This window comes from Octopus bimaculoides, chromosome 5 (assembly GCF_001194135.2).
Source record: "Octopus bimaculoides isolate UCB-OBI-ISO-001 chromosome 5, ASM119413v2, whole genome shotgun sequence".
NCBI lineage: Eukaryota > Metazoa > Mollusca > Cephalopoda > Octopoda > Octopodidae > Octopus > Octopus bimaculoides.
The window spans coordinates 121,925,777-121,937,576 of record NC_068985.1 but is presented as its reverse complement, the minus strand read 5'-3'; the positions used below and the strand labels follow the sequence as shown (position 1 = coordinate 121,937,576).

General features: G+C 36.0%; 1 protein-coding gene across 3 annotated transcripts in view; it reads right to left on the bottom strand.

The window, feature by feature from the left end:
* Positions 1 to 11,800, bottom strand: part of LOC106882139 (NADPH:adrenodoxin oxidoreductase, mitochondrial) — a 150,501-nt gene that overhangs the window by 14,680 nt on the left and 124,021 nt on the right. For all 3 annotated transcript variants that reach the window (XM_052967978.1, XM_052967977.1, XM_052967979.1), the window contains exons 4-7: positions 8,787 to 8,909; positions 6,838 to 6,882; positions 3,091 to 3,159; positions 2,278 to 2,379 (exon numbers count right to left, since the gene is read on the bottom strand). In XM_052967978.1, the coding sequence (XP_052823938.1) occupies positions 2,278 to 2,379; positions 3,091 to 3,159; positions 6,838 to 6,882; positions 8,787 to 8,909 (339 nt within the window). The remainder of the gene's footprint in view (positions 1 to 2,277; positions 2,380 to 3,090; positions 3,160 to 6,837; positions 6,883 to 8,786; positions 8,910 to 11,800) is intronic.

Genomic DNA, 11,800 nt, shown 5'->3' with positions numbered 1-11,800 from the left:
TATATATATATATATATATATATATATATATATTTATAAAACAAATGATAGAGACAGAAAATGGAATAAACGAGAAATTTTATTGCTCACAATGACTGCTTCAATGCATCTTGCATTGATCCCTCGCGAGTGAGAAATATACAACTAGTTGTGGTGCATCCCTCAGTGCAGAAGCATCTCTTATTACATTATCTGATGAGATGATCCTTCACAGAGGGATGCACTACAACTAGTTGTATAGTTTCTCACTCACAAGGGATTGGATGCAGGATGTGTCAAAATGATCGTTGTGAGCAATAAAGTTTCCCATGTATTCCATTTTCCATCTCTCTCATTTGTTTTATACTCAAAATACACTAAGGAATTCCTGAGGTTGATCCATTGATGATTGTGTAATTACCATGGATTCACAGGCAGTGAATTTACTTTAATCAGCATACTACCAGGAACATACCCAACACTATATATATACACACAATGGGCTTCTTTCAGTTTCTACCTACTAAATCCACTTGCAAGACTTTGGTCAACTCAGTGCAATAGTGGAAGATACATGACCAATGGGACTGAACCTGGAACGATGTGGCTGGGAAGCAAACTTCTTACCACACAGCCACACCCACACCTAAAACCATATTGGTCTTGCTTTTTACTTGGACATCACCAGTGACATGGAGAAAAAGTAGACTTACATACATAGGCAATCATTGATCTTCTTCAAAAAATTCTTGACTAGGATTGCCCCTTGGAAAGAAACCCCTGCTCAGCTGTATTAAATAGATGACAGATGACTTCCTTAACTTAAATAAGACACCAGCAACATCTTTCTGGTGTTTCATTCTCTTCTACATCTATAAAAAATGGTTTATTACCTGACAGAAAAACTTTCATTTAGCAACAGCAATCAATAACATGTCAAACTGTGACTTTTCCTCTAAATGTCTATTTTATTGTTACAATAATGGTCTTTGCTTCTTTGAGCTTGCAGACTGCAAACCAATTCCATCCAAACTGTATACCACTTCTACTTATGGATCTCATTAACCTCCTGTACCTTTGTCACCTCTACAATATTTCAACTTGTAGACCAGTTGTTCTCAACTGAGGTCCATATGACTCCTGATGACCAATATAAAATTTTGCAAGGTGCATGCAGCAAAATAGTAAATTGGAGATCCACAATAGTATTTTAAGGGCCCCTGAAAAAATTTTGCTTTAGATGCATGTATTAGGTTTCTTTCTCTAACATTTTACATAGTTCAACCTACACAAGTTTAAACAAAATAGGAATTTTGTGTAAAAAACAAAATCGGAATTTTGAAAGAAGTTTCTATAAAACTAGTTTTTAAACATTGAATGGTTATGGGAGGTCCACCAAAATAAAATTGTAATCAAAGGGGCTCATACATATAAAAATAGTTCAGGACCCCTGTATTATGCCTTCTTTATCTCAGTGCCCCAGTAACTGCTTTTTATACTTTGGTCACCTTTACTATGTATCATCTTCTAGGTGTCCTACACAAGGCACTTTGGTCAAGCTTTCTCCTACAGAACCAAATTCCCCAGGAATTTCCATCCTATTTTTATTTTACTCTTAACCACTGACCTTCAAAAATATTCAAACTGAACATTAACTGAATTAACTTTATCAATTAACTCTATCCTTCAGTCTATGGAGGCCTGAAAAACTTATCAACTCTACTCCTTTCTTCTCAGTTTAAATTTTTTAAAACCTATTTCTCCTGATGCATAAAAAAAAAGTGGTGGGGAGGAAAAAGAAAAAGAAAAAAATCGGTTGCCTAGAAACAAGAATGAAGCTGTAAACAGGTGAGCTGTAGATGTCTTTAACTCTTTAATATTCAGATTATCCTGTCAAATATAATGCTTAGTTGTTTACATCATTTTGATTTAATATGCATTATCTCACAGCTTTGATATTTCAATGATGTGATAGCTTATTTTTAGCATGACATTGTAAGGTAAGTGTGAGATGTCACATCTGGCTGGTTTGAACATAAAACAGGTAGAATATTTTGGTTGGATATGGCCGGTTTAAATGTTAAACAGTTAAAGGGGCAAAAAAGGTGAAATGTAACTGCCTATTCTCTATATGATCACCTGATTTGCTCAAAAAAGTAGCAAAATCTCCCTTTAGAAAAAAAAAAAGAAAGAAAGGATGTGAAAATACTTTCTCCCCTCTTTCTCACGAGTCTCCGGGCCATAGATACTACCTTTTCTTACTACTAAATGATAAAAAAAGCAGCATAAAACACTTACTTTCAACAGATCTATTGGGGTCAACAGAATCCTTGCAATATCTAAAGCGACATTGCCATGTCCTATGATTGCAACACTTTCGACATTAAGGTCAACTGGTAACTGCAAATAATAACAGAACTTAGAACTGTTGTTACATATGAATGGTACATGGGTGACACACAAATATCTAATCTTTCACATAGACATAGAAGGAAAGACATAAAATTGCACACAAACCAAATGGGGAAACCTCAGCATGATTACTTTGACCTTTTATAGATAACAGTTAACTTCCCTTTCCTCAAACACAACTGCCTTAAAACAGGAAGAACACATTAAACTACGTTAGTTCTAGATATACAAAAAAATGAAACTTTTTTTTTTAAACTGTGAAACCCATAAAGGGTTACTAGTAATACACACAACAAGCTTCCGTACCATCCCAATCAATAAAATACCACTCACAAAGAATTAGCTCACCCATGCCAACAGTGAAAGACATTGGCTGAATATGTTATGCAGTGGGGTCAAACCTAGAATCAGGTGATTGCACTGTGAGCTTCTTAATCATACACCTTATGCTGGAATGCCTTTGATTACAGGTCCGATAACTCAATGTTTATCTGGAGTTAAACAACAACATAAATGTGCATGCTCACACACACACACACACACACACACACACACACACACACACACACACACACACACACACACACACACATGCACATAGATGCGTACACACAAAACAACTGTTATGAATTTGTTTTCTATCTTAACTAAAACATAAAGGTTGATAAATAAAAATCTAAGTATGTATATTGTACTTACATCTTTGTTTTCAGGCAAACCATTATACCAGCCAACAAAACGTCGAGCTGAGAATACATTTGGCAGTTTCTACATTGGTAAAAAAAACTTTATTAAACATTATTTGCACAAAAGACTTTTGATTTAAATATAAAATAAACGGAAAATATATGCAACAACATGGTACTGTATATTTAGACAGATTATGTTTGTCTGTTGGAGAGATGAGTACCTCCTAGTCATCCTGGGTTTAGCATTGGGGTTAGGGTTAGAGTAGTGATTGGGCTTTGTGGGTGTGTTGGCAACAGTTTCTGGAAGTTTTTCTGTGCCTAGAAGGTTCTCTAGTAATGTGGACAGGGATTGGTGGTAATAGTTGGGGACTTGATGGTGAGGGTTTTCCAGGCCTGCATGCATTGCTAGGCTGCATAAAACCAAACACCATCATAGATGTCTTTGTGTTTGTCTCCTACCACCATTTGGCAACTGGTCCTGGTTTGTTTACATCCCTGTAACTTATCAGTTAGTAGGAGACTAGTTGTTTACATCAACTCCAGTGTTTCACCTGACCACTCAAAAGAAGAACACGACTCACATTACACACACAACACACAATATAAACACTAACACAACAAAAGATACACGTCAAACTCCATAACAGATTGCAGTACAATAACAGGTAGAGTCTGTACTCCTCCAACACCAAGAAAAACAAGACCACACAAGTCAGCAACACAGAGATATAGCAGGTGCTGCAGTAGAAATTTGCCTGAAACAATCAAATATTGAACAATAATGATGATGGTGATGATGACAATGATCCTTTCTAAAATAGACACAAGGCCTGAAATTTGGGGAGAGGGAGCTGGTTGATTACATAGACCCTATTGCGCAATGGGTACTTATTTCCTCAATTGACCCTTGCAGCATTTGAATACAGAACATAAAGTCAAAAGAAATGCCGCTAAGCATTTTGTCCATCTTGGTAACAACTCTGCCAGTGCACTGCCTTAAATTAAATAGCACAACCCAAATAATAATAATAATAATGGACCTGCCTCATGATAAAAACTGGTGGGAACACAAACTACCTCCAGTGCTTAGAAAGATAGATGGAAATAGGTCAGACATTGAAGGATTTCAGACAAAAATCATGCTTTTTCATTGATACAACTGTTCCAGTTGACATAAATGCATCTGTGAAGACCTACCAAAAACTGATCAAATATAAAGACCTTGAAATAGAACTAGCAAAATGTGGAACCTCAAGACTAAAGCCATGCCTGTTGACATAGTTACCCTAGGAATGATAGCAAAAGGGGCTGATTGCTACCTATCTCAGATACCAGAAAATCCAAAAATGGAAGAAATTTTTTAAAATAGTGCACATGGGTATTGCTCATATCCTACAAACGATATTTATTGTCTATCTAGTCCCTAAAACATTTTAATTTGTAAATATTGTCAAAAGTACTTTTAAATGTACATAATAACAAACACCTCTTACTGTCATCTTAAGACCACACTATCATCTAATAATCAAATTACTTTTAAAACGAACTTCTAATTTTCTTGTTTTGACATACATTCTCTAGAACAACATGTGCAAAATCAAAAATATGGCACCCTAGTCATAACACCAACTTGAACTTCTAACTCGTTATCTCTTGAGGTCTCTGGGTGAGACTGGAGTCAACTTGTACAAATACAAAGCAAAAGCCAAACATATATAATCATCATCATCATCATCGTCGTTTAACGTCCGCTTTCCATGCTAGCATGGGTTGGACGATTTGACTGAAGACTGGTGAAACCAGATGGCTACACCAGGCTCCAATCTGATTTGGCAGTTTCTACAGCTGGATGCCCTTCCTAATGCCAACAGGCAAGAAGTTAGAAAATAATAGACCAGACACAACAATTATAGATAAAGAAAAGCAAAGTTGCTTACTGATCAACCCATCATGTCCAGGATTGTAGAGAAAGAGGACAAAAAAGAAAAAAATACAATCCATTGAAATTTGAAATAGGAAGAATTTGGAGCATTAGAACAATAAAGGTCACAGCTATAATAAGTGGTGTATTGTGAACAGTAAGCAAAGATACAGACAAATGGCTGAAGGAGATTGGAATAGAATGCCTGGTATAGCTCCTACAGAGGACAAGGATTATCAGGAGGGTTCTAAGCACTTGAAAGACAGTTGAAAACTTGTGGATACCTAAGGTTACAGGTAGTAACCCATTACCCACATAAATCCTACCAGGAATAAGACCAAACCTGAACTAAACCAAAATAATAATAATAATAATAACGCTCATCATTATTTAACATAACGATGATGATGATCTTATTGTATACAGTACTCAGGTGCACTACGACTTGTGAGAAAAAGTGTAAAAGAAGGGACAGAAAGCAGCATTATGTCAAGTAAAGAGAGACGGCAATGATAACCAAAAGAACATTTTCTTATTATGTGGCATACATAAACAAATACATTTGCTATTCTTTACAGATTTACTGAAAAAAGAGAGAGGAAACTTAATGGATATTTTCTAAATCTTTTAAGGAAAATTTCATTTCAGATGTTTGGAAGGGGAGAAAATTTCTTCCTATAAAACACGTTTTTGCATACATAGATATATAATCTCTTGCTTCTTGAAGGTTTTGCTCTGGCAACCTATCACTACCATCATACCTTTTCCAAGATACTCCCATCTACCCTTATATAAATACAGGGTAGTTATGTATTATCTCTTTTGTAAGACACCTGCTTGCCCCTGCTTGATCCTGGCATAAAATAACCTTTCCACCTGCTTAAATACTTCCAACCCCACCACTTGATCAAGTGGGCTTCTTCCTCCCCACCCCATTTCCATCTTCTTGTTCTTTCCTGTTTTGCAAATTACTTGGCAACTACACTAATGCCCACGGGCATATGGCGTAGTGGTTAAGAGCGCGGGCTACTAACCCCAAGGTTCCGAGTTCGATTCACGGCAGCGACCTGATTAATAATAGTAATAATAATAATATAATAATAGTAACATCGTTAGGAATGAGAACCCAGGTTCGAAATTTCCCCAAGACACCTGACGAAGGCTGGAGGGTATATCAGCCGAAACGTTGTGTTAACAACAAACAAGATGAGGACAAATATCCGTCAAATGTAAATAATTCCTCATCTCTTAAATATAGAACTGTACACTGATGTTAGTGACATGAAAAAAGCATCCAGTAACCACTGTGAATTGGTTAACATTAAGAAGGGCATCCAGCCATAGAAACCATGCCAAAGCTGATATAGAGTATGATGCAGCTCTGTGACTCAACGGATCCTGTCAAACTATCCGACCCATAGCGTGGAAAACAGAAGTTAAATGATGATGATGAAATACATACATGTATTCGTACTGTATGCTGAAATAGCTTTTAACCAGTTATTTTATTCATTTTAGAATGAGAGTAAAGTAAATAAACAAGAGTACTCTTGGAAGGTTCGTTATCTTACGAAATAAATATATCTGCTTACTTTACATGTGGTTCTCGTTTGTTTTTTTGTTTTGGGTTTTTAACGGAAACAATTTTATAAGTTCATATACATTTTCGCATTAACTTCCTCAACACAATACCTCTTAACTAAGAAATTAATCAATCAAAATCATTTATAGAATTAATAATTTCAAAATTCTATCTATAAATTATTTATAACTGATTCGGTTGTAAAATATAAATAGTAAAACAAATTATCGTATAACAGAGAAAAACTAGATTACCTCCCCTGGAACATTTAGTTTCCGTTCAGAATCTGCTCCATAAGCCTGGAAATAGAAAAAAAATGTCCAAAAACGTAATAAACAACTAAATATAAAATATATGAATATCTAAAAATATAAGATATATATATATAAAAAAAAATAAAGTAATGATTTATTGTTTATTCAGTTCTCTCATCAATGAGTTTAAAAATGCTAACCTAAGCAGGAGACAGACTGATATTGAGGAAATGCTTATTTATTCTATTTACATTTTAGTAGACTGATAGCAGATTGAGTTGCTATTTTATGGTTTAGTGGTAAGTGTTAAGTTAGGCATGTAGTTGTTAAAAAAGAAATTTCCCCAAAACAAAACCATTGAAGTGTATTCCAACACAGCTGTGTAGTTGAGAAGTTAACAGTTTGCACATGTGACTCATACTGTAGTCCCAAACTGACCAAAATCTTGCGACCGGAATTTGGTGCATAGAAGTTGTGTAGAAGTCTATCATATGTATGACGATTGCCATAAACGATACTCTAGGCACTTGAGTCACTTACAATAACATTACAATACATATTACAATAACATAAATAAATATATATGTTATTTGAGTTCCATTTCTCCTGTTTGTATCACCAAACATGCACACATCTTTTTTCTTCTATCTTTTCTTTGTTTCAATTATAGGACTATGGCCATGCTGGGGTACCACCTCTAAGGGTTTAGTCGAATAAATCAATCCCAGTGCTCATTTTTAAGTTTGGTACTTATGTGTTAACTTTATGGTGTATTATGACATTTGTACATATTCCAGAAGAAAAGAGCCAATCTTGGAACCTCTACATTGTTGCATAAATCATCAGGATGTTCTCTTGAAATTAATAATAAACATATTGGAAAGGGTTTTAAAAGATCTATTTCTTCCAAATTTTGATTTAAAACTGAACGCTTTACAGTTATAAAAACATAGATGCATCAGAGTTTAAGAAACAAAAAGGACTTAGTTTAGTTACATGTGTAGTAACGCCGTGCGCATGCATAGTCTCACGCATGCGTGGAATTCAACAACCAAGCTTTCCCGCTTCATTCTGTCTCTTTCTTGCTGGCCAGCGATTGAGCAAGGACGTGTTTAGCTGTCTCTCTCCATCTTCCGAACTTACGCTAGACAGCTCGTCTCACATCTACATACCAACGTCCCAACAACCATGCTCACACACACAGAAGACGTCTCAACAAACAAGAGCTAAAGATGTATATATTTCACCTTTAAATAAATATTGTTATGTTGATAGTCTGGAGTTCAGCGTTCCGTTAATTTCTAATTTTATATAGGAAAGTCAGGTATACATCTAATGATGTATAACCAACTTTCCTATACATGAAGCTTCTATTAATTGAGAATCTTGCCTCTTGCAATATGGAAACATTTCTTATGGCATTAGCAGACAGAATGGAAGTGTTGCTCCAGAGGATAGTGAGGGAAATGTGTGCTGGTCCTTATTCTATCTGCGTCTTTTGCTGAACTGCTAAGTCATGGGGTGTAAACAAACAAGCACCAATTGTCAAGTGGTGAAGAGGCAAACACAATCACAGAGCTAGTAATCAACCTGAGGTGGTGTGGAAGGAGTCCCCATCTCAGGACCTCTTGGATTTGGGGACCTAAGACAGCTGATTTTCAGCTTGAAAACAATGGGAGAAGTAGACAGTTTTGGGAAAGATTAGAGGAAGTATGTTGTATGGAATCTGAATGAAGACAAATAGAAGCAATGAGGAAAAGATAAGTAACTGTGTCAGGTACATATAGGTGCAAGCTGACACAGATGGTAGTTCCAGAAGAGTAGAAGTTATTGTAGAAGTGGTAGAATACTCAAGAAATACTGAACATATGAAAAGGACATTATCTTTGATGAGAGTGAGAGAGATAGAGAGTGTGTGTGAGTGTACATTACTTTAGTGGATGCCTTACCAAAACAACAGCAGTATAGGATTCCCTCAATTGCTTGATGGTGACATCTCTCCCAACTGTGACATTACCAATGAACGTACAGCGATCATGACTGGCAGTCTTTGTGAAAGTATTAATAACATTCTGGTAAACAAAAATAAAAATAAGAGTAAATATGTAAATTATATAATTTTGCAAACAAAAAAAAGTTTTGTCAAAAAATAAATGTAATAGTAAAATTTTATTTAAGGTTTTATATTTGCTTATTTACTAATTTCTTTTTTGCACACATTTTTATGAGGATCAACTTGAATCATCTTAATTGCTTTGATGGAATTTGAAGAAGGATTTGGTTGCTTTTTTTCTGGTAGGTTGAAGGAGTGTCAAGACCCCTTCCCTGGCTCTTGTGATGGTGGTGGTAGTAATAGGATCACCATCAGTCAATGTTGATCAAGCATCTATATATGAACACAGGCCTGAGTAAGATTTTTTTTTGTAAGAAAATCAGTTGCTTATGCATGTGAATTTTCCCTCTTGTAGCACTAATGTTTATATGTAAGGGAAGGGTAGCCAACTTTGGCTAATATCACTTGGCACCAGTTTCATTGCAGGTGTTTCTTTGAAAACCTGGTATCACAAAGCATCTCATCCAACCCACAAACAATCTACCATCCTGTATTGAAAGATTTTTCTTTTTATTGATCCTGAAAACATGAAAGGCAAATTTGACTGTGGTGGGATATAAATTCAGAACACAGGGAACTGGAACAAATACCACAAGGCATTCTATCCAACATTCTAATGATTCTGTCATTTCATTACTTTGGTGCTGTTTTCTTTTACTTGTTCCAGTCATTAGACTGTGGCCATGCTGGGGCACAACCTTGAACAAATCAACCTCAGTACTTAATCCAAATACTCGAACAAATCAATCCCAGTACTTTTGTTTTTTGAAGCCTGGTGCTTACTCTATTGGGCTCCTTTTACTGAATCACTAAGTTAGAGGGACATAAACAAACCAACACTGGTTATCAAGTAGTGGGGTGGGCAAACACAAACATACACATGCATGCGTGCATGTGCATGCACACACACACACATGATGGATTTTTTTCAGCTTTTGTCTACCAAATTCACTCACGAGGCATTGGTCAGCCTAGGGCTACAATAAAAGACACTTGTCCAAGGAGCTATGTGGCTGGAAAGCAACTTCTTTCCACACAGCCATGCCTGGTGGTAGTATTTATTTGTGAGAGAGATGGTGATGGTGGTGATGTAAGTGCTGAAATGTGGAGATGATAGCAATGGTGTGTTAATAGAATATATTTTCTGCAGTTTTAAGCCGAGTGAAATGATAGGGGCAAGGTCAAGTATATCTCTTCCATTGATTTCCTGTTGAAATTGAAACAAGTACGTACATATCCACATACATATATATGTGCATGCACGTGCATGCAGACACACATTCACAAATTCTCATATTTGCATACATGCAAACCACATTCACTTATGTATAATGTGAGAAATTTAATACAAACAACATCAACCTGGAAATTGAAAACTATAGCGATATACTCAAGTGTAAAAAAAATTATGGCGAATAAAACATATTGCCGATTTTTTTTCCATACAAAGTTATTTGTGGATATTTAAATGACTTTTTAGACTGCGTGACTTACATGTCTTACCACAAATGTGATATAAGAGCATGTCTGCTGGAATGAACTCTGAGATCACACTGTATGTAAATAAAGATCCATATTCATAGGAATTAACAAGTATAAGATATATTACACGTTCACAACAAGTAAAAGAGTAAAATTATAATGTATACTAATGTATCTTTGTTCATTGTTTTTTTATGTTTGCTTTCTCAATGTTGATATGGGTTGGGCAAGACTTCTTGAGGCAGTATTCTATGGCCAATTGCCCTTCCTTTAATTTTTTTTTTCTCTTTTGTTTTCATGTAGGTCAGTGTTTCTCAACCATTTTCTTATCTATGATTCCTATTTTACTTGGGTGACCCCTCATAGCCATTCAATGTTTAAAAAATCTTATATTTTTATAATTGAATATTATTAAAACTTGTCAAAATATTTTGAGTATTATAGAAGAATAACCAATTTATTGGAGATAAATTTTAACAACAACATTTTTTATGGACCCCCAAGAGCCATATGGAGCCTGTTGAGAACTGCTAGTGGTAAGAAGTTTGCTTCCCACCCATATGGTTGCAAGTGTCTTCTACTATAGCCTTGAGCCAACCAAAGCTTTGTGAGTGGATTTGAGAGACAGAAGGTGAAAGAAACCCACCATGTGTGTGTGTGTGTGTGTGTGTGTGTGTGTGTGTGTGTGTGTGTGTGTGTGTGTGTGTGTGTGTGTGTGTGTGTGTGTGTGTGTGTGTGTGTGTGTGTGTGTGTGTGTGTGTCTTTACATCTGTGTTTGTACCCCACCACTGCTTGACAACCAGTGTTGGTGTGTTTATGTCCCCGTAGCTTAGCAGTTCAGCAGAAAGGAAATAATAGAATAAGTACTAGGCCTTAACAAATATAAGTACTGGGGTTGATTAATTGAACTAAGATTCTTCAAGGTAGTGCCCCAGCAAGGCCACAACCTAATGACTGAAACAAGTAAGAGATAAAAGGTAAAGTAAAGAATCTGATTCCATTGGTCTTTGTATCTAAGCTACAGGATATATTATTTATGCAGGACCTTGCCCTAATTGCGGAGTCACTATCAGAACTAGAGGAGAAGTTTCAGGTGTGGAAGCAAGGTCTAGAATTGAAGGGCCTTAGAGTCAACCTAGCTAAAACCAAAATCCTAATAAGTAGGAAGGTAGATAAAACACAAACCCCTTCAGGTAGATGGCCCTGCTCAGTATGTAGAAAAGGAGTAGGTAGTAACTCTATAAGATGTACCCGGTGCAAGCTATGGACACATAAGAGGTGCAGCAACATCAAAGGCAGGTTAACTAGCAAGTTAGTTTTTGTTTGTGGCAGATGTTCAGGTGCAATAAAGACTGTAAACAAACAGGA